This window comes from Capsicum annuum, unplaced genomic scaffold (assembly GCF_002878395.1).
Source record: "Capsicum annuum cultivar UCD-10X-F1 unplaced genomic scaffold, UCD10Xv1.1 ctg1491, whole genome shotgun sequence".
Lineage (NCBI taxonomy): Eukaryota > Viridiplantae > Streptophyta > Magnoliopsida > Solanales > Solanaceae > Capsicum > Capsicum annuum.
In genome coordinates, this window is record NW_025820326.1 from 1511568 (window position 1) to 1536732 (window position 25165).

The following is a 25165-nucleotide window of genomic DNA, read 5'->3' on the forward strand; positions in this document are numbered from 1 at the left end:
TTGTTGAGAAGATAATAGACAGTATAAAAATTAAATATGAATTAAAACGTCAAATATCAATCATAATTTATTTATTAAACAAATAAAAATACATATAATAGACTAAAAGAAAAATAATAGTCTAATTATTATTATTATTATCAGCATCATCATTGTCAGCCGGCCAATCTTCAACCGGAAGCAGCAAGGCCCTCCTCAGCCTGTGTATCTTGCGGAGCATTCTTGATCTAACTCCTCCAAATTTCCATTGCAGATCACGAAGTTGATTCTGAAGTTCATTCACGGCGTCTTGCAGAAAAGCAACGTCCCACACTGGGTCAGCCATAATCTTATCTTCTAGAGTGTAATATGAAAGACGAGATGCAATAAATAAATAGAGTGTGTATTTGAATAAATGATTGAGTAAGGATGGACCTATTTATAGAGGATTGAATTTGAATGAAAGGCAAAAAGGCGCAACTATTCACCTCCATACATTAATTAAATTTTTGATTAAATTAAGAAAATAAATATTGTGATATAATTCATGACTTTTCAGATTATTATTATTAATTAGTCTTTCGAAGAACCGTTGTTATTGAGTTGTGGCAACAGATCCTATATCTGTTGCATCAGATAACACATCTGTGACAACAGATATATTGTCTGTTGCAACAAATATAAAATATGTTGCATCAGATAACATATCTGCTGCAACATATAATTTAACTGTTCACCTCCATTTATTAATTATATTTTTTATTAATGTGAAAAGTAATGAATTAATTAAATTAAGAAATATTGTGATAAGTCATGACTTTTCAGATTATTATTATTAATAATAATAATAGGGACACAAATTGCTTCTCAATCCCTACCACCAACTGTTGACATGTTGAGAACAAGAAATAAATAGAATGATTATTATTAAATACTAAATAAGAATTAAAAATTCAAAGTCGACAACAAAATGAAATGAAAACATGAATGTTCATAGATTTTTGAATCCCTTGGGTAGATTGGATATACAAAAGGAGGAAAATAATCGCTAAAATAAAAAATATTACCTAATTATTATTACTACTATTATTATGATTGTCAATCAGACATCTTTCATTCATCCGGCAACCTTGCTCTGAAGTCAGCCAAATATCTCTCTGGAGTTCATCAATCAAACTGCCTTTGAAGTTCACGCTAGGAATCAATATGAATATTCTTGTACGAATCTGGATTATCCATATTTGTAAGGAGGGACCTATTTATAAATTATTGTATCTCAGAAAAAAATAAAATTGCTTTAAAATAAATCTAATAGATAGGTAATCTATTACAAAATATATTCTTTCTGTTAGATAACTGACAATCTTTTTGCAACAGATGTATATATCTATTTGATTTCTGCAACAGGTTGTTCACTGTTGTAACAGATGTCTCCAATTGATTGACAATATAAAAAGATGTGTCATCTCTTGCAACAAGCTAGTCATCTGTTTATTCAATTTAAGTCATAGATGGGATAGGAAGAATAAGGTACGTGCAGATGGATCCACTATCATATGTGTGGAATTTAAGTATGTATTACTGATAAGGTTACGGGACAACACACACAAAGTATAATGTTTTTGTGTATACAATTTTTAACCGATTAGACATTGATCATTCAAACAAGATCCTGCATTGTACCGTTAAGTTTGATGGGTTTGAAATTGATAAGGCTGAGGACCTCATAAAGATGGTGCAGATACCCTGTTACGAATTACTGACGGTTGGTGGTCGTGTTTATGCGTGTCAAATTTTGAGAAGGGATTAATATTTGTCGTCACTGTAGAGAAACAATAGCGATTAGACTTAACTTTAAGTGTGCATTGAACCCTTAGAGGGCCTTCGAAGCCTCGCACTGCATCAAACAAGAATGGAAAACCAATGTAATTATTGCCCTGGCCAAAATTTATATAGTTGGGTTGCTCGCTCGGGTTGATGATTATATGTCAGAAGGTGCGGTAGGAGAATGCTTTCGAGGGAAAATGGGTTGTTGATGGAAGACTATATCATCTGAGAGCTAATTGAAGAAGAGACACAGGGTAGAAAGTAACTTCTGACGAATCTGACCGATGGAATTATCTTAACAGATGCAAAATCTGAATCAAGTGCAAATATGAAAGTGTATCCGGTAATGTAATTTCGTCTATTATGTCTCTGAAAGAAAAATAATGCAGATGGACACTTTTCTAGGGAGTTGTATGATCGGGATTATTACCTAGGTAAAAAATAGGAGAAGACCAACAAAGTATCCTTACGGGCATCGAGGGTAGAAATGATGTTTAGCAAGTCTAGAAAACTTACGCCAACAAAAACTGCAGTGAAAATAAGAAAACTAAGTGAAGGCGGCAATTTATGAATTTTAAATTTCATCCCATCTTATTGTTTGTGTTTTCAATCAGGTCCACTGCCGTTGACCTGATCGGAACCACAAACGAGATTGGAAGGCAAATAGAGTATCATTGCTTCCTTAGCAATATGGTTATAATTGATTGTGTTTTCTTGCCTTGACATGCTTTCAACATTTCTTGGAGAAGATCAGATGCTTGCTGTAGTATGTGAATTCTGATAATTTTCAAGCTTGAATCCAGCTTGTTGATTCTGTATTCAAGCTGTTCGTTACCATCTTCGAAGTTGGTAAGGAGTTCCTCATTTCTTGTGAGCTTGATCAGGAATACTACCTTCAAAGTTGTGGCATTCTAGAAGCCCTTCAGAATACTTTCTCTTCAGAAGCTTTAAAGGATACATGGAGGGTCACTGTGTTTGTTTTAGGTCAAAATATGTTGATGCACGTTGAAGATGTGGTCCCAACAGTTGAACAACATACTTTTATCGAGCGTTTCTCCATGCATCTTGCTCAATCAATTTGATAAATTAGTAAGCATGGAGTTACATAGCATGTGATTTAAACTAGCTCTACCAAGCCTATCAAACGTTACGTAACTCCAAGCTCATTACCCTATCAAAAAATATGTCCGAGTTAGTGCACATAGAAAAAAGGCCCAATCTGTTAGCCTTTCTGCTGATCAGTCTTCTCCAAAATAAATGACAAGATATCTGCTATGCAAAAGTATACACCATCGCTAGACATGATTGCCTGGGAACATATCTGGCGATGGTGTAGACTTTTGCATAGCAGATATCTTGTCATCTATATTGGAGAAGAGAAATCAGTAGAAAGGCTGAGAGATTAAGCTCGTTCGATTTGTTCACTAACTCGATCATATTTTTTTGATAGAGTAATGAGCTTAGAGTTACGTAATGTTTGATAGGTTTGGTAGAGCCGGCTTAGATCACATGCTATGTAACTCTGTGCTTACTAATTTATCAAATTGGTTGAGCAAGATGCATGGAGCAACGCTAGATAAAAGTGTGTTTTTCAACTTTTGGGACCATATATTCAACGTGCATCAACATATTTTGACCTAAAACAAATACAGAGACCCTCCATGTATCCTATAAGGCTTCTGAAGAAAGTGTTCTGAAGGACTTCTAGAATGCCACAACTTTTAAGGTAGTGTTCTGATCGATCTCACAAGAGACGAGGAACTCTTTACCAACTTCGAAGAGGGAAACGACTATCTTGAATACAGAATCAACAAACTGGAGGCAATCTTGAAAATTATCGGGATTCATATACTACAGAAAGCATCTGATCTTCTCCAAAGAATGTTGAAAGCATGTCAAGGCTAGAAAACACAATCAATTATAACCATATTGCTTAGGAAGCAATGATACTCTATTTTTTCTTTCAATCTCGTTTGTGGTTTCGATCAGGTCAACGACAGTGGACCTGATCGAAAACACAAAAAAGAAGGCATGGGATGAAATTTAAAATTTAGAAATTTGCTACCTTCGCTTAGATTCCTTATTTAACTGAAGTTGCTGTTGGTATAAGTTTTCTAGACTTGCTGTACATTATTTCTACCCTCGATGCCCGTGAGGCTTCTTTGTTGGTCTTCTCCTATTTTCTATCTAGGTGATAATCTCGACCACACAGCTCCCTAGCAAAGTGTCCATCTGCACTATTTTTCTTTCAGAGACACAATAGATGAAATTACATTACCGGATACATATTTGCACTTGATTCAAATCTCGCATCTGTTAAGATAATTCCACCAGCCAAATTCGTTAGAAGTTACTTTCTACCCTATGTCTTTTCTTCAATTAGCTCTCAAATGATATAGTCTTTCATCAACCACCCATTTTTCTTCGAAAGCATTATCCCACCGCACATTCTGGCGTAAAATCATCACCCAAGCGAGCAACCCAACTATATAAATTTTGTCTAAGGTAATAAATATATTAGTTTTCCGTTATTATTAGATGCAGTGCTAAGCTTTGAAGGCCCTCTAAGGGTCCAATGCACCCTAAAAGTTAGTCCAATCGCTATTGAATCTCTTTACAATGACACAAAAATTAGATCCCTTCACCATGCTTGACAAATAAACATGAGCAACAACCGACATTAAATTTTAATAGGCTATCAGAACAATATTCATGGTCCCTTAGCCTTATCAGTTCGGACCTACCAAACTTAATTGTTAAATTGTAGAAATCTTGTTTGAATGATTTATGACTAATTAGTAAAAACATCATTCACAAAATTAGTGCACTCTATGTGTGTTTCCATGATAACATTATCAGTAATACATATCTCCCACATATGAAGTGATTTCATCTACAAGAAGCTTATTCCTCTGATCCCATCTTTACTGCAGCCTCTTGAGATAGTTTGTCAAAATTTAATTAACTATCAGCTATCACAAAAAGAATATTGTCCATCTGTTGTATCAGATGTGGAGTTTATTACAACAGATGTGGAGTCTGTTACAACAGATGCGGAGTCTATTACAGGAGTCTGTTGTAACAGATGTGGAGTCTGTTGCAATAGATGTAGAGTCTGTTACAACAGATGTGAAGTCTGATGGAATACATCAAACCAGCCTTTCTAGTGGTTTTATTTTTTTAACAGTTTCTCCATCTGTTGCAATATCAACAACAACATAAAAATCAACAAAAAAGAAACAACATTTGTTCCAAAAACATTATCAAAAACAAAGAAGCAACATCCTTTGTGCCAGAACCATCAACAACACCACAAGTTCCAACAACGCCAACCCCACCAACAACATCAATAACTGCATCAACAATAATGAAGCAAATAAAATACATACAAAAAAAATGATACTGCCAACAAGGCTTTTAAACTTCTCCCAACAGATGACTTTTTTCTTATATTGTAATAAAAATTCTCAGATTGTTTATTCAACACTTATAAGTTCCTTTAAAAAATTTTAATAAATATGATATAGGTAAATAGTAATTAAACAAAAAAATAAATGTAAATAACATGCAAAGAAGAAGATGAGAATGAAAGAGCAATAATGAACCATACCTTAATATCATAAAAAAAGGGATCAAAATAGAAATTTAAGTCAAGGAAAGATATGGATAGGTTTAGATCCAAAAAGATATTTATGAGAAGAGAAGAGAAAAGAGAGAAAAAAGGTTGTGACCCTAAAGAGGAGAGAGAAAAAAATGAGAGTTGAATAAAATAAACTACAGCTGAAGGAAGACATGAGATAATTTCTATAGATGTATTGTATGCGTAGACGTGGTGGTTTTCAATATTCATTAATTAATATTCATTAATTTCATTAATAATTTGAGGGGCACGAGGAAGACTAAGACTACTGATATTGAAAAAATCAAGACAAGACTGCTCAATGAACTCACTTTTGAGATATCCTAGAAATATTTTTTACTGCTTTTAGTAGTAAGTACTACTACTTGATATTATCTACTCGGATCAGAAGCTTCTTATTTTAAAATTAAAAGAAATAAAAAGATTTTCAAACAAATATGTCATCTGTTGCAACATATATAAATATCTATTTAGAAATCTGAACAGCTCGGTCATCTATTATAAAAGATATAAATATCTATTTAAAAATCCCAAAAGCTCAGTTATTTGTGACAACAGATGAAAATTTTCATTTGATAATTAATAAAATCAGATATGTCATCTGTTACAATAGATATAAATAATGTTTTGAAAATTTTCAACAGCTCAGTCATCTGTCACAACAGATGCAAATATTTATTTGATAATTAAATCAGATATGTCATCTGTTGCAACATATATGTACCTGTTTGAAAATTTTCAACAGCTTAGTCATTTTTGGTAACAGATTTCATAGCAATTGATTTAGGTGGAACTAGGGATGAATGAGTGAGCTCGCAGAGTCAACTACAAATCCATCAAGTCTTTGCAATTACATGGCGTTAGTATTGCGTTCATCCCGATCCAAGTCGTCGATCGATCACTCTGAGTTGAAATGAGTTCTCATCAACTCAATGTTAGGATAGTGATAGTACCTAAGTTAATTTAGGTGAAATTAGGGATGAATGAGTGAGCTCGCAGGGTCAACTATAAATCCAATCGAGTCTTTGCAATTGCATGGTATTGGTATTACATTCATCCCGACCCAAGTCATCGATCGATCACTCTGAGTTGAAATAAGTTCTCATCAACTCAATATTAGGATAGTGATAGTACCTAAGTTGATTTAGGTGAAACTAGGTATGAATGAGTGAGCTCGCAGGGTCAACTACAATTCTAATTGAATCTTTGTAATTGCATGGTGTTGGTATTGCGCTCATCCCGACCTGAGTCGTCGATCGATCACTCTGAGTTAAAATGGGTTCTCATCAACTCAATGTTAGGATAGTGATAGTACCTAAGTTGATTTAGGTAAAACTAGGGATGAATGAGTGAGCTCCCCGGGGTCAACTACAAATCCAATCAAGTATTTACAATTGGATGGCGTTGGTATGGCATTTATCCTGACTCGAGTCATCGATCAATCACTCTGAGTTGAAATGAGTTCTCATCAACTCAATGTTAGGATAGTGATAGTACCTAATTTGATTTAGGTGAAACTAGGGATGAATGAATGAGCTCGCATGGTCAACTACAAATCCAATCGAGTCTTTGCAATTGCATGGCGCTGGTATTGCATTCATACCGACCCGAGTCATTGATCGATCACTTTGAGTAGAAATGAGTTCTCATCAACTCAATGTTTTAAAAACTATATCTTTTAAAATTTCTAAAATTAATTAAGATCAATTCGGACCAAATTAGCAATTTCAAAACTTGTCATTCTTTTCCAAAATTACAAATCAACCCATACAAATCATCCATTTATGCGAAAAATTTTTCATTTCAAATCTTAAGTTCTCGCTCTTCTCTCTCTCTCGGGGTGTCCTTTCCCTCTCAACAATACAAATAATACAAATAACAACTACTCAACATATTGCTCAACCCTTCAAAATAGGTCGATTTTCTTTCCATTTATGACTACATATAGTTGTTTTTTGACTTCATTCCCGCTTGTATCCAATGTTTTCTATATCTTCGCATTTAACAGAGTTCAAGAAAAGTTATACATTTGTTCTTTATTATAAAAATAGGGCTTTTTAGTTAATGATAAAAAAGAATACTTTTAGTTGTATTATCTTTGAGAATGGGTTAACAATTTTGAGTTTTGATGCTTAAAAAGTAGAAAACACCCGAGAAAACCCTAGTTTTTCTCTCAGTGTTTTGTTGACTGTTGTGGTATTGTTAGATGGTGTTTGTGGTGTTGTTGGTGGCTGTTGTTGATGGTGTTGGTATTTGTGTTTTTTGGCGGTGGTGTCGGTGGTCTTGGTGTTGGTACTGGTGGCATTGGGGGTGGTTTTGGTGGCATTAGCCATGGCATTAGTTGTGGTAGTGGTGGTCCATCTGTTACAACGGGTGGAAGATCTATTGGGAGATATTAAATAGGTCTTCAAACAGATTCTCTATCTGTTCCAACTGATGGGTTATCCGTTGGAGTATTTTCTTGTAAAGTGGAAGAGAATAATTTATTGAAATTTCTCCACCTGTTGCAACAGGTGGAATATCTGTGGGGAGATATTAAATAGGTCTTTAAACAGATTTGAGTTTCCCATCTATTCTAACTGATGGGTTGTCCGTTGGAGTATTTTTTTTGGTTATGTGGTAAGAATAATCTATTGAAATTTGTCTCACTTTTTTAAAAAAAATTATGCAGACATCAAATGCAATGTATTTTTTATTTTTCTTTTATTTGTAGTTAAAAGATGTCTCCTAAAAGAAAAGAAACAGAAAGTGGAGAAAGTGGATCAACTTCTGATCACCAAACAAAAAAGGCTAGAGTATAGATAGATTTGGAGGAATTTCCAGAACAATCTCAGTCAGGGTAAAATGAAGCCGAGGAAAGTGATAACTCCTCCTCACTAATGGGGCATGAAATAATATCGAAATTCCAGCATGATTCTGTCAAAACCATTAGTATTGACAAGTTTTGAGTTGCGATGCCGATGAATAAGCCTAATGCAGTATTTGGTGATCTTGTACTTAAAAGTCAGTTGGGAAAAACTTTTGACGAACTTAGGAGTATTACGATGAAGGAAAACGTAGATGGAATTTTTAAGAAGAGCTTCTTTGCACACTTTCTTGAGCTGTCTAGGCACCGCCCTCTCTGTTTCCCAATGATCATGGTATATGGCCTTCTCAAGCACAGGATCATGTATGTGGAGGGTGATGGAGGTCCGAAGGAGGGCGGAAATAAGATGGATGAAGTCTGTATCAACTACTGTGGCATGGCGGTTTGTTTTGGATTGAAAGAGTTTTCCATTGTGACGGGTTTGAGATGCGATCATCCAGATTAACCTGCCATCAAGAAAACACCCCAAAAAGGGTCCAACAAATGCAAGGTAAAAAAAGATGGTTGTTGGGCATTGTTGGACCTAGCTACAAAGTGAAGGATTTGATAGCGGATCTCAAGAATAAAGACATACCAAAGTACTTTTGTCCATTAGGTTTTATTGACAAGAGACGTCAAGAATGTCATAGAACATGATTTGTTGGCACTTGCTGATGATTTTGGGAGATTCAACGATTATTCCTAGGGCTACGACAGCTACTACTTGACTGTCAAATATTTACTGAAAGAGCTGAAGCCAAAGACGACCACATTATACGGCTTTCCTTGGGCTTTCATGGTAAAATTGATCACTATTTTTACTCATTCATTAATTTATATTGAATATACTTGTGATTTTTTTTCTTGCTTTCTGTTTATAATTTTTAGGCTTGGGCATGTGAAGCCATTCCTTCCCTCCGAAAGCATTTCACGGATTACCCGGATAAGGTTTCTCATCTAAGGATCCTTAGGAGGTTGGCTGCAGTAGAGAGCAGCAAAAAAAATATTAACGAGGCTGATCTCTTTAACCCTCCAGATGATGTAGTACGTCTTATTGCAATTAAAATAATTTGCCTCAAAGAAATATATTGAAACAGATGTTCCATCTGTTGCAAGAGATTACCTATCAACTGAAACTGGTGCAATGGGTAATCTGTTGCAACAGGCGATCCATATTTTGCAATAGATTAACCATATGTTGCTCTATTCTCTGAACCCTACTCAACAAATTAACCATCTATTGTAAATTATGCAACAGATGGGTATTTTGATGCAACATATTATCAATCTGTTTAAATATACAGATCAACTATTGCAGTAGCTAGATCGTCTGTTGCATAAGTTGGTTGTGTTAACATAACCCGAGCCCCATGTAACCCAACTGACTACAAATTATTATTATATGATTTAAATTCCTCCTGTCATTTTTTTATAAGCTGTCCATCCTTGGATTGTGCCTACCATTGATGAGCAGTTAGGCAAGGTCAGTCTAATGTTGAAGCTCTTGATGACCTAACTCAAACTGCAACAGATCCGGGTGCTTCTTCTGGGGATGTTGCTGGTGGAGTTGTTTGTGATGGTGGCAGCCATCCTGCTTTTGCTTCTGCTTTCAGTCGTGACTATGAGCATGTTGGTGCTTAGAAAAAAATAAATATTTCTGAAAACACCCCTTGCACAGGTCCTCTCTCTCACCCCTACACCGGTCCCTCCCATACTTACATTGGTCCCTCTCACCCCTCATCACCCTCATATTCTCATTGCAAATGCAAAGTGTGCAAAGACAGAGAGGATAAACTCCTCGACAAGCTAGAGGTTATTACTGAAGCTGCCGAGGAGTTGAAATCCAGAAGGGGTGTCATACCATCCAACGAGGTGAAGGAGACATACACTCTTACAGTGAAGGTTAGAAGGAAGAGAATAAAAATTAGATAAATTCTCTCCGTTTTGAAATCAGTAAAAAATGCAACTCCCCCGATCCAATAGTTGTTGAAGTTTAGGGGCCGCCAAAGTAGTTGGACATATTTGCGGCGCTTGACAAGGAGAAGAAGAAGGAACTGGAAGAATTCATCAAGATGAAGGTTCAAAAAGAATACACCATGCATTTATTTGCCTCCACAGACTTCTCTAATATGACAAATATGTGTGTGTCGTATGAGGACAAGTTAAGTTTACTTTTGATAACCTACTCTTCTAATCTATTCCATGAAAAAGAATCTACGCAGCAGATATGTAATCTGTTGCAACAGGTTGGTATTCTGTTGCAACATAATACACATCTGTTGCATAAGTTACGTTGGCTGGGTAATCTGTGAACTGATTCAGAGAACCCTCTGCATCGAATTCTTTTCACTGTGTTTTTATTCTTTACAATTACTAACCTATTTAAAAAATATCTTCTTATACCATAGTATGTTGATGAAATTCTCTGCCTCATGAGGGGCAGGCAATTAGCGTACCCAGATACTTATGATGTTGCTAATAGGATAATGGACCTCAACTTCTACAATAATTTCAAAGATAGGTACGCTGATTTTCGTAATCTAGCTGATTCCAGTGGATTGGGATTTGATCAGTTAGTTTCTACGTTGCAATAGGATAAAGAAGCGATTAAATATATTAGAGGGAAGAGGACATATCCACATGGCAAGAGATGGACCAAGGCAAAGAAAATCCTTGCAGTCATGAACGTGGATGTCACCCATTTTCTCACTGTTGAGATACTACTATACGAGGGAAAGATTAAGGTTTATGACTGCAACTTACCTGTGTTCAGCGAGAAGACGTTTTAAACCCACATGCAACCACTCTTGAAGTTGTTGCCCAAGTTGTTGACACAGAGTAAGCTGATGGATCATTTGCCGGCTGAAGTCTTGGCGAAGGAATCATGGGTTTTTGAAGGTCGAAATAAGAACATCCAGCTCCCCAAAAATACAATCGGTGCAACACGTGGGCTGTACTCGCTTGCATACATGGAGTGTTTGCTGACCAACACACAAATGACCGGTGTGTGCGACACCGTTGTGGAAAAGATGCAATGGGTCTGGGCATATGGGGTACTAACTAAATAGTTGGAGCCCGTGTATAAAAATGAACATGTACAAAGACAGGGACGGACACGATAACAAATTTTCATTTCAAGCCAATTCACTATACATATAGCGGCAATAATTTTTATGTCTGGTAGAGTTGAATTTTTATAATGCAACAGATTTTATATCTGTCGTAACAGATATAGTACCTATTGTGACATATTGATTCTTTGTTGGAATAGGTTGGTCATCTATTGTGTTATGCAGGTGTTCCCCGTCTGTCTGTCGCAACAAATTTATGATCTATTGTAACATATAACTTATCTGTTGCAACTGATCGGTAATCTGTTGGAGCAAATAAAAATAGTAGGAACATCTGTTATATAATTTCCAGCAGATAACCTACGTGTTGTATCTCATGTTGTAACATATGTCTAAATCTGTCTGATAAGATATGTCGTCTGTTGCAGCAGATTATTATCTGTTGCGATATTTGAATCTAGTACTCTATTTCAATTAACATGTTCAAAACTAAGAATTAGTTATATTCATAGACAGAATAAAATAATTTGAAGCCTTCAGAAATTACATGAAATAAAATAACTCAACAAATAAACGAAATGTAAAAAAAATCATTATGAGTACAAACGATCTACTCTACAAATAAATCAACAAGTTAAACCAAGGAGGACAGGTTATTACATTGACGGACTCGAGATATAAATATCAAATTAATATGGATAAGTTGTTCTTCATCCAGTGCTATGGAATTCGACTTTGGTCGTTGTGGATCTTTAACGTCGGTTGCGTACGACTTCTGACAGGCTCCACTTTTTCTTCATCTTTGAAAATAGTTGATGGATTATCAACTGTTATATTATGCTCTTCGGAAGTAGCTTTGACATCCACCTGAAAAGCCAGAATTGTCAATGCTAAGTAGAGATATACAACAGATTTTCTATCTGTTGCAACAGATGATTCTTATGTTGCATCAGATGGATTATTTGTTGGGACAAATTCAAATAGGTAAATCAGAGTAGTATGATAATTTTAAACAGATGACCCATCTGTTTCAACATAAAGCTCATTTGTTGAAACAGATAACGAATCTGATGCAACAGGTTAGAAAACAGTTGCAACAGATGTATACATCTGTTTGATAATTTTCAGCAGATGTATCATCTGTTGAAACAGATATATGCTTATTTGTTTTTGGAACAGATGATGTACATTCACCTTCTTCAGCTCATGCTGCTCTTCTGTGGCCCTTGCACACTAAACATCGATGTAAGACAAAGACAGAGGCATTGTAATCTTGCTTTTTTTGATGATTGATGATGCCTTGAAAGTATTTTTCCTTCTCCTCTTTGCCTCCTTCATCTCTAGTGGAGTGTCTGGATATGAAATCCTCTTTGATGGAATGACACCCTTCTTAGATATCATTTCATTTACAGAAGCAGTTAGTACATTGATAGCATTAATCACTCCATCATATTTGCCTTGCAGTCTAGACATTTGCATGAAGAACATTCGCTAGATGTGGCAAAATCAGGAGAAAAATTTGTACAACCATTATAATCATAATCATAATGTCTTGTTGTTTCAAAAACTGTAAGAGAAGCATCATTAGCGCCACCCTCCAAAATTATTTTTCTTGTGATGGCTGTTGCTCCAAACAATTTAATTTTTATTCCATTAACGACCTTGGGGTACGATAAAGTTTTCACAGATCGTAAAGTAACAAAAAATGACATCTTCAACTCTCGGTTGGTCAGAACAAGCCATGGATGGACAATCTAAAATAAATAGGTACATATATTAAGAATGATGATGAAATCATTTAATCATTAATTAAAACAAAAACTTGATTAGAATTAGACTTACTGCTTCCTTGGGGGGATTGAAAAGATCAAGAAATTTTACATTTTTATCGGTTTTGGCCGACAACCATCTCAGAATTCTTGGATAGGAAACTTCTGACTGGTAGTTCACTTGTTGTCTCAAATAAGGAATGACTTCAAATTCCCAAGCCTATAACATAACGCCAATAAATCAAAAGCGTTATTGAATAAAAAAAATAATGAATCATATCATGATAAAAGAAATATTTATCATGAAGGCCCATGGAAAACTAAATAAGTTGACTATTTTTGGCGTTAACGGACTCAATAAATATTCGACAGTCATTTTGAAGCTTTCATAACCCCAAGGATAGCTGTTAAATGCTTCAAGATCCTCGAAGAGATTTATTAAACCTAGGCTTATGTTGTTGTTAACGTCTCTCGTCCAAAGAACATTATGTACAAACCAAACCAAACACAATGATTACTTGTGCTTCTTTGAAAGTCCTTTACCTTTCAATGCTTCAATCAGATTTTTGTTTTTGAAGTTTGGACCAATAATAGACACCAGGTTATCACGATCACTCGACTTGCCTTTTCCTTTTTTGGGTGTGCGGGGTGTTTTTTTTAGGTTGGAGTAGGTATAACTTGAGAAGGAGAAGGAGGATAACATTTTAGTCCGGTAACTATGGCAAACTCCTCCCAACCAAAACAAACAGGCATGCCACAGTAATTTATCCACACCTCATCCACCTTATCTTTGTTTTCATACATAAACCTGCGCTTGAGAAGATCATATACCATTTTTATCTTGAAACGAGCATTGTTGTCCTCTGGCAAATCAAGATATTTCCCAAAGCAGCTTTCCCTAAAATAAGATTCCAATTTTTATTCTCGAAGTATTTTTCTGAAGGCGTCGAAAGATTTTCCCATGACTGAATTAACCACGAAATCACCTGTTAAAAATCTATGGCACTATCGCACTGCATTCTCACAGGGAAACGATCAATGCTGAAGGTTTTGACCAACTCTTCGACGGAAGGGCTATTAGCATTTGGACCATCTTTTTTGAAATATTCCTCATCCCCGTGTTCATTATCTTCTGCTCCTGATTGAGATAATACTTGTAAAGCAAGCTCATAGAGTGGTGGATGTAGCTGAGCTACTGCACTTGTTCCTTTACTTGAACTTGGTCATATTATCTTAAATTAATAGGAATATAACATAGATTATAATTGATTAATGCATAACAGTAATATAACAATTCCAACAAACAACTAATCTATTGCACCAGATATATTATCTATTGCAACATATAACCGACCTGTTGCAACGGATGAGTAATACGTGGGAACCATAAAAACAACACTATCTATTGCACCTGATATTTTATCTGATTCAACATATAACTGACCCATTGCAACGGATGAGTAATCCATTGGAAATAATAAAAATAGATCACTAATCTGTTGCACCAGGTATTTTATCTGTTGCAATATATAATTGACCTGTTACAATGGATGAGTAAACCGTTGAAAAGAATAAAAACGGATCACTAATCTGTTGCACTAGGTATGTTATCTGTTGCAACAGATAACCGACCTATATGAGTAAACCGTTGGAAATAATAAAAATAGATCACTAACAGTTATCTGTTGGATCAATATTATTTAGACTTCTTCCAAATAGAAGATTTGTCTGTCGCAACAGATGAATGATTTGTTAAATTGTTCACCTGTTGCATCAGATTTTTAATCTGTTGTATCAAATTTTTAATCTGCTGCATCAGATTTTAAAATGAAGAGTAAATCATTGAAAAGAATAAAAATAAATCACTAATCAGTTATCTGTTGGATCAATATTATTTAGATTTCTTCCAAACAGAAGAATTGTCTATCGCAACAAATGAATGATCTATTAGATTGTTCACCTGTTGCATCAGATTTTCATTAGTTGCATCAGATTTTTAATCTGTTGCATCAGATTTTCATTTGTTGCATCATATGTTTCATCTATTACATCAGATGTTTCAACTGTTGCAATACCATTTCTACCAAGACAAATAACAAATCAACCCAGCAACACCAACATATCACACACACACATACACACTAAGAACATTAACTGTGATAAAAAATCACCAACAAATTCGAATCAACAGTATAAAAACAAGAAGAAGAAATGCAGAAATGCTAGAAATTAGGGTTTTATTTAGTCTACATTTCAATACCAGAAGAGTAGTTGACTCAAGTTCCTCTGTTTCTTCATAATTTTGTACCTGTGAAAAAGAAAATGGGAGGACGAAGAACTCGAAGTTGTTGTCGCTAGAGAAGTATTCACGTCGATTGATGGTTGAAAGTCGAAAAAAAACTCGCCCGATTATTTGTCGCCGGAGGTTGAAGGGAGAAATTTTGCAGAACTATTGGTTGGGAGAAGCTGGAGAGAGGGTGTGGTTGATTAGGATTGAAGAAGGGTGTGGGTTGGGTTGATTTGTATTTTTGAAAAGATTAAAAAGTTTTAAAAATATTAATCAAGTCCACAATTAACTTAATCAAGTTTCCTAGTGATGTTTGACCCTATCTGTTGGTTAATGTCACCAATCCTTCATTCAAGACTTAAAAGACACCTTTCCTTCAATTTTCTCAAGAAACATACTAAGCATATTTATAACATAAATATACAAAGTATGTTATATATGAAGTTTATACCATGTATATACCATATACACATATATAACTATACAAAGTATAAACAAACATACTAAACATATTTATATATTTATGGTATATGATATAATATACCATAAATATGCAAAGTATGTTTTACATAGAAATAATTTATTCACACACATGCAGTAAAATCTTTCACGTATAAGAAAATTAAAGAAATAAATTAGCGGCACCCTAAAATTTAATAACAACCATCATTTCCTATTTTTTAGGAATGAAAAAGAAAAAAATAAATTTATTTGAAAGATAATATTTGTTACCTAAAAAATAGGAAGCAGTGATCTGTTAATATAACATTCATATTTAAAATTTTCAAATATGAGAAAACGGCTATTAATGTAAATATTATATATGTCATAATTGAAATTCATTAAATATGGCCATGTATATGTAATTATTATATTTTTTTATAAAAGTGGCTAATTGTGTTCTTTTTTCATTTGTAGGTAAATTTTAGTTGGGTGATTTTGATAGTTTGTAAAAGTTGGGACATAAAATCATATTTAAAAAAGTTTTTTCAAAAGTAAATAAAAAAATTAAAAAAAGACATGGCCAAACACAACTCCAACTCCATTTCAACTCCAATTTCTACTCCAACTCCGAAAAATTTTGATTTTCATGGCCAAACGGATACTTAAACCATTATTTGTTGCTGCACCTTACTTTGTATATATCTCTTTAATCGAGGTTTGTAATTTCTTAATAGTTAATCAACTCAATGATTTAGTTTACTCTTTCTAGATTTTTTTAAAAAATTGTATAGTTATTTTATAATTTACATAAGTTAATTAAGTTTAAGATAGCTAAGAAATCAACTCCACATATTAGCCTAGACGTGTTATTGATTGATGATTTGCTTAATATGATAGCCTAGAAATCAACGGTACATAGTAGCTAGGCGTTCAATTGATGATTTGGTTGTTTCTTATTTTTTAGAGAGTTGAATGTGTAATTGATGATTTAGTTGTTCTTGCACGTTTTTTTTACCTTGCTACATCGAAGACCTTGATTAGAGTTCAAAGGCTTGAACTTTTCTAGCACGTTTTATTTCCTTGCCACATCAAAGACCTTGATTAGAGTTGAAACGCTTTTTTTTAATTCCAATTTCTCAATGATATTCCATGGACCAATTGTAAGAATATGATTGATACTTATCTAACTTGATTCTGTTGCATGCCTAAATTGGTGGATGCTTAATTTTTTAACCCTTAACCTCTTCACTGTTTTTGTCACATAATAGAATCCAATGGGTGTGTATATATAGATCTTCTTTGTTTTCATTCACTTCACTCTTTCAGGTTAAAATTTTCGCCCAGACAAGAATTATTTTCATCAAAATCGAAGCTTTGAGATCACTATTGTATTGTTTTGTTGTAATTTAAAGGTTGTTGATGAATATCGATTGACTTTGAGAAATGTCGGTCGGCTTTGAGAATTTTTTTTAGATAAATTTTAGGTTTAATTATATTGTTTTGATCTCTTCTTTGAATTTTTTTTTTTTTGTGTAAAAGTTAGATTTAGTTGTATTATTTTGATATCTCTATTATCGTATTATTTTGTTAGAGATAACAAGTGGTAGAATGTCAATCAACTCTAAGAAATATTTTTGATAAAGATTAGGTTTAATTAAATAAATTCTCCATCTTTACATATTCAAAAGATGTTGAATTTAATTATTGTATTCGTCTTTATTATTTAAACAACTATCATATTTAGTATAACGTTTAAATTCATTAAAATGAGATACACACGCGAGGCGCGTATACCTAAACTAGTATTTTCTAATGACATAAAAAATGTTTAACTAATCAAAAAGGACATCTAGAAAATGTTTGACCTAAATAAAAACATGTATTACTATGAACTTAAGGGCGCTACAACTAATTCACCAAAAGCTTGCTGCTAAACACACCAACACAAATACTGAATAATGTATGCACATAAAACTAGAGTAAATTGTCATGTTGAGCATTGCAACTGAAAATTGAACTTGATGACACTATTTAATTATGCCCTTGGTGCCACCAAACTCCACTACAAAAAGGTTATCAAACAATTTGTTAATTTTCATATTCTGAGCTTACTAGCTCAAGCTATTATAATGGTGGAAGTCAGTTATTTGGAGAAAACAGAGGAGAAGATATTTTCATTTCATTCAACTTTACTTTGTGTGCACTCACTAGTATTTATAGACACGTGTTTTGATAGTGTAGCTGTTTCCAGCTCTCTCTTTTGCTTAGTTACTAATCTAACTAACTAATCATCACTTAGTCTAATAGCTCACTAATTGCTTTTACAGCTCATCAACCATCTTCCTTTCAATACTCTCAATACTCCCCCTCACACTAGAGGGTTTAACAAGTTAAGCACTCCAAGCTTGTGCAACAAATATTCATGTTGACATCTTCCAAGTCCTTTTGTGAGCAAATCTGCTTGTTGGTCATTGGTTCCAATGTAGTGAGTCTTTATTTTGCCTTCTTTGATTTTGTCCCTAACAAAGTGACAATCTATTTCTATATGCTTAGTACGTTCATGAAAGATTGGATTTGCTAGAATCTGGAGTGCAGCCTTACTATCATAATACATATCATTGGGTTTTTTTATTTCAATGCCTAGCTCATCAAACAATCCTTGCAGCCAAAGTATTTCAGATGTTGCAGTAGCTAAGCTTCTATACTCTGCTTCTGCTGAACTTCTGGAAACTGTCTGTTGCTTTTTTTATTTTCATAATATCAAGGATTTTTCAAATTTGATTATGAACACTGACATGGATCTTTTAGTGTTTGGTCATGCAACCCAATCTTCATCACAGGAATAGTACAAGGAATTAGCTTTATCACTACTCATCATGATCCATAATCCTGGTTCTTGTTTTAGATATTTGACAACTCTAATTGCGGAATCCTAATCTGACCTCTTAGGAGCCTGCATGAATTGGCTAAGTGTTTACTGCAAAATTTATATCTGGTCTGGTCACTGTCAGATACAATATCCTCCCAATTATCCTCTGGTATGCAGTTACATTTTCCAACAATTCATCAGTACTATTTTCAGTGCATGCATCATACTCTGCTGAAGTGAATTTCTGATTCATATCTATGGGAGTGTTCATTAGCTTCGATCTTACTAATCATAATTCTGATATCATTTCCAGGACATACTTTCTTTGGTTTAGAAGAATTCCTTCTTTGGATCTCAATACCTCTATCCCAAGAAAGAACTTCAGCCCTCCTAGGTCTTTAACTTTAAACTTCTTATGTAATTCATCCTTTGTTTCTTGTATAAGTATTTCACTGCTTCCTGTGATCAGCAAGTCATCCACATACACTAATACTATTGCAATATCACCTCTTTTCTTCTTGGTGAACATTGAGTAGTCATGTTTGCTTTGATAGTAGCCTATACCCACTAGTGCTTCTGAGAACTTCACATTCCATTGTCTTGATGCTTGTTTTAGCCCACACAATGACTTCTTTAACTTGCAAACCTTTGTCTCCCCCCATTTCTTAAAACCTTGAGGAAGTGCCATGTATACTTCTTCATCTAGATCCCCTTGCAAAACCGCATTATAAACATCCCTTTGGAACAGATTCCATCTCTTTGATACTGCCAGTATAATAATTGACCTTACTGTAACCATTTTTGTCATAGGTGAAAACGTTTCATGATAGTCAAGTCCTTCCTTTTGGCTATATCCCTTTGCTACTAACCTTGCCTTGAATCTTTCTATCTTTCCATTAGCTTGATACTTTAGTTTGTAAACCCATTTTGATCTAATGGCATTTTTTCCGCTTGGAAAATTAACTATCTCCCAAGTATTGTTATCTTCTAAGGCTTGTATTTCTTGCTTCATTGCTGATACCCACCTTTCAACTGTGGTGGCTTCTTCAAAGTTATGTGGTTTAGATTTTGCTGAGAAATTGGCTAATAGTTTTTTTGTATTTTGTGGATAATCTGTGATATAAAATTTGGTCAGAGATAAGGTAAGCTGATTTTTTCTTTTCTTTGGTAACATAATCTTCATGCCATATTGGAGGTCTTATAATTTTGCCAGATCTTCATGGAGCTGATACACAGACTTCTTCATAAGCAACTGCTACATCTTCATCCGCAATTTCCTCATTCTCCATTTCATATGCTGCTTCAATTGCTTCTACATTATTACTTGCATCTTTCTGCATTTCCATATTGTCACTAGCTTCTACCTGCACTTCGGTGCCACATTGTTGTTGATCCCATTCATTCATCACAACATTTGCATGATCTAATGGTATACTTGCCCTATCATGAGATGTTGGAGAATATGAAGGAGCAAAGAGGAATAAATGTTCCTTAAAAATGACATCTCTGCATACAAATAGTTGCTTGGTAGTACAATCAAACAGTCTATAACCTTTCTGATTCGAAGAATAACCAAGAAACACAACTGGTCTTGCCCTGGCTTCAAACTTATCGAGTTTTAACAAGTTGGTAGCATAACAAAGGCAACCAAAAACCTTCAAATGATCTAAGAAAGGTGGTTTGTGAAATAACAACTCATAAAGTGTGTGACCCTGCAACACTTCAGTAGGTAGCCTGTTGAACAAATATACAACAACTTCTACACATTCACCCTAATATTTTACTGGGATATGAGCCTAAAATTTAATTGCTCTAGCAATATTTAAAGTATGTCTATGCTTCCTTTCTACAATACCATTCTGCTGTGGGGTGTAAACACAACTACTTTGGTGAATAATGTCATAAGAAGCAAACAGATCATGACACTGCTTATTGAAAAAATCTGTGCCATTATCTGACCTTACAACCATTAAGACAATATTGGATTAGGTTTTAACAAAGGACAAGAAGGATTTAAACACAATAATTACATCACTTTTCATTTGCATTAAGAAATCCCAAGTAAACCTGGTGTGATTATCAACAATAGTGAGAAAATAATGTTTTCTATCATGAGTAAGGGTTTTGTAAGGTCCCCAAACATCAAGATGCATCATTTCCAAAGGACTACTACTTCTAGAAGTACTATTGGGAAAGGCTAATCTACTCTATTTAACTAAAGGACAAATTGGACAATCTGCAGTATTTTGATCATGTAAGGCCTTTTCCTTGATCAGACCAAGTTTGTGCATGACTTGTGAGGAAGGGTGGCCTAACCGTTGATGCCAAAGCTCAATGTGATGACTATTTTCCATCAACTTTGCTGGAAAAACTAAATTATTTGCCATATAGTTATCCTGGACTTTTTTAACAATGTATAAGCTTCCTTCCTCCTTACCAATCCCCCTCACCCTGCCACTGTAAAGATCCTGAAATATGCAAAAATCAGGAAAGAAAATGACAGAGCTTGATAGACTCTTGGTTAGTTTGGAAACTGAAATCAAGTTGTACTTAAAGTCTGACACGTATAGAACATCATTAACGCTCATAAATTGAAGGAACATAGCAGTTCCTATATGAGTAATATTAGATGGCTATCGATTTGGTAAGTGAACCAAGTGTATGCTAGATCGATTTAATTCAACTATGTTCTTAAGCATACCTAGATTAGATACAATATGGTGAGTAGCTCTTGTATGTATAGTCCACTCCTCTACACATCTATTAGCGAACAAAGATATAACAGTACCTGCCATGTTGCCATGTTGAGTAGCCTAGTCCTTCTTACCATTCAGCAACTCCTTAATATGTCTATATTGATTATCTGATAAGATAGGCCCACTCCTTCTACATAGTTATTCCAATTGCTTGTATTGTGCATCAGTAAAGGTATTTGCACTATTATCATCCCAACCAGAATTTCTATAAGCATCTACATTTGCATAAGACTTTTGCTCTTCATTCATAACATTATTTACTATGAATTTCTTCATTCTATCAAAGTGTGGATTGTGTGGCCTTTTTTCATAGTGTGCATTATAGGAATTATAGGGCTTCTGTTCAGAAGAATTTGCAACACAATTCTTATTTTTGTGTTCCTTAACATTGTTCTTCATCTGACCTTCAGCAGGTCGACCTTTCAACCAGTAACAATCATCTTTAACATGGCCACCCCTGCCACAGAAGTCACACTTGGCAAATAGTTTTTTACCTTTATATGGTTGACCTCAATTGAACTGCATAATTAGTGAATCGCCTTTCACTCCAAGAGCAGGAAAAGGACATGATCGCTGCCTTTCATTTTCACTAAGCATAACATATGCTTGATTTAATGACGGCTCAATCGTTTTGAGCAATAATTGTCTATGCACCTGTTCATACGAGACACTCAAACTACTGAGAAATTGCAATAATCTCTGGCACTGTAGATGGTCAACATAATCCCTAGATTTTGTACAATTACAACCTGAAGTGGGAACCAAATCATCATACTCAGCCCAGAGTTCCTTAAGCCGTGTGAAGTAAGTCACAAGTGAATCAGTGCCCTATGAAATTGTTGCAATCTCTCGATGTAACTGGAAAATTCAAACTTGATTGACCTTATCAAATCTCTCTTTGAGATCCTCCCATACCAGATGTACATTAGATGAATATACAATTCCACTAAGTAAATTTGGGGAAGCTGTATTCATGATCCACGATAGAAAAATCGCATTGCATGTTTTACAATCCTCATGAAGATCTGTACTGAACTAATTCTTCTTATAGGTGCTGTTAACAAAACCTAACTTCCTTTTAGCTTGCAAGGCAATAATCATGGCCACCGCCATAAACCATAATTTTCTAAACCGGTCAATTTTGTTGGAATCAACACCTATCCTGGTGTATCGAAAGGATGAACAAACAAAGGATGTGTAGGGGTAATTTTTTTAGCAGATGCTTGATATTGTAGATCTAGAGTTATCTGAGAATAGGAAGTGGAAGCCATTGATGAGTGCAATCAAAAATAGCAACACAATTAAGCGTATGAACCCAGTCATTACTACTTTGATACCATGTTAATTTTCATATTCTGAGTTTACTAGCTCAAGCTATTATAATGGTGGAAGACAGTTATTTGGAGAAAACAAAGGAGAAGATATTTTCATTTCATTCAACTTTACTTTGTGTACACTCATTAGTATTTATAAACACGTGTTTTGATAGTGCTGCTATTTCCAGCTCACTCTTTTGGTTAGTTACTAATCTAACTAACTAATCATCACTTAGTCTAATAGCTCACTAATTACTTTTACAGCTCATCAACCATCTTTCTCTCAATACTCTCAATAATTTGATTCGATTTTGAAAGTTGTTGGATATTGAATTAGTAAACATACTAATTTGATCATCAAATCAATAAGATATCAACTATAAATTATCGATTTTTGATTAATCGATTAGCAGTCATTAATAATTTGATTTTCAATTTGAGTTATCAGTTAAAATGATACTTGTCCTTCCCTAATCCAAACAACACGATTAATCAAAGAATTAGATCATTGAACATTTCCCTAATTGAAAACTTCCAATCCACATTTTCCGTGACCAACATTGTTTACAAAGATACAATAGCAAAAATAGAAAAGAGAAAAAAATAAAACAATTTGCTACTTCGCCTGTAGTAAAATTGTATGTACAAACCATACCATTAAAGTATCCTTAGCAATTTTCCCGAACTTAATTTTTTTTATTTTTACAGTTATGATATCATTATATAGGTATTGATAAATTATATTTTTGAGAATAATGATCATGAGAGCAACATAACAAAGCTAAGTGACTTTTAAAAGATCAAAACGTTGATTGACTATTGAAGTGAATAACTCAAATTTGAATGACTTATTAAAAATAAAATAAAATTAAATAACTATAGAAGTTAATTATCTAAAATTGAATGACTATCCAATTTTCTAACCCTTAAAACACATTTGAATTAAATGAAATCATACTATCGAAACATTTGAACTTAATGGCACAACGGCTATTCACCGACAACTTGCTGGCTGCTGCCAAACACCAACACAATTATTGAATAATTATGTGCATATAAAAATTAGAGTAAATGGTCAGATAGAGCATTACAACTAAAATTCGAGCATGAGGACACCATTTAATTATGCTTTTGGTGACACCAAACCCCAAGTAAGACTACTTATCTATCAATTTGATTCAATTTTTAAAATTCATCAAATATCGTTTTATAAATATGTTAAATTATCATCAAATTAATAAAATTAATCATGATTAATTGATTAGCAATCTTAAAACCAAAATTTGCACAATCCTAATCCAAACAACAATACTAACCAAAGAATTTAACCATTAAGCAATTCCTTAGTTGAAAACTTCCAATCCACTTTTTTGCAGCCATCATTTTTACAAAAATACAATAGAGAAAATAGAGAAATTAAAAAAGTAACACTTTTTGTTACCTCTTTTGTATAATTGTATGTACAAAACATATTATTAAAAGACCCCTTTAAATTTTCCCTAACAAAAAGGAAGGAAATTGAAAAAAAATCAATGCTCTTTTTTTTTTTCTTTCGTTATTTATTTAGTGCAAAAAATCATATAATTAATTAATTTATAAAATTTCATTAATTATTTTCTTAAAAATTTAGTACTTTTTTACCCTTTTTCAATCTTCTTTCTTTTCTGATGAATTCCTCCAAAATCCTCCCTCATAAAATCGGCCCCACATCTCCATTTTCGATTCCGCTGCAGTCTTTCCACCTCCTCTGCCATCACCTCTGCCATCTATGCAGTCGCCACTTCCACCGTCTCCACCGTGGATGATGAAATTTTTTGATTCCTTGCCGTGTTCAACGGCGGCACCGCTGTATCCACATTTAGATTCATTTTTCAAAAGCCTTTTCTGTTTATTCTTCCTTAACAATTTCTGGCATAATCCCGTTGGAATTTTGTACACTACCAATACGAGAAAATTCATCATTGCACATGGAATACAACAACACACCGTCACACACTCCGCCGCCGTTCGCCCCGCCACCTCACTTTTTCGTTTATACGCCGTCATAGGCGGCGGCGTTGCGGTGGTTGTTGTATGTAATAGGGGTTGTCTACGGTGTACCGTCGAGGAGCCTGGTGCCCCTATTATCGCCGGCAATTTCATATTGAGGGGATAAAAGGGCAAAATAATTTTTTACATTGTATTCGAAAAAAAGAAGAATAAATTGTTAAAAAGGGAATCCAAAGATTAAGAATTCCTAGAAAAGGCAAAATTAAGTTGTGGAAAGGGAAATTCAAAGAAGAAGAATTACTGGAGAAGGTACACAAATAAATTGCGAAAAAAGAGGGCTTATTAGGGAAAAGAGAAAATTGGGTTTGTTTGA

At 34.3% G+C, this 25165-nt stretch overlaps 1 protein-coding gene across 1 annotated transcript; it reads right to left on the reverse strand.

The window, feature by feature from the left end:
* Positions 1–24450: 24450 nt before the first annotated feature.
* Positions 24451–24945, reverse strand: LOC124890298. Its single transcript, XM_047402161.1, has one exon. It carries the CDS (start codon positions 24943–24945, stop codon positions 24451–24453), a length of 495 nt encoding a protein of 164 aa, XP_047258117.1.
* Between the last annotated feature and the right edge of the window lie 220 nt (positions 24946–25165).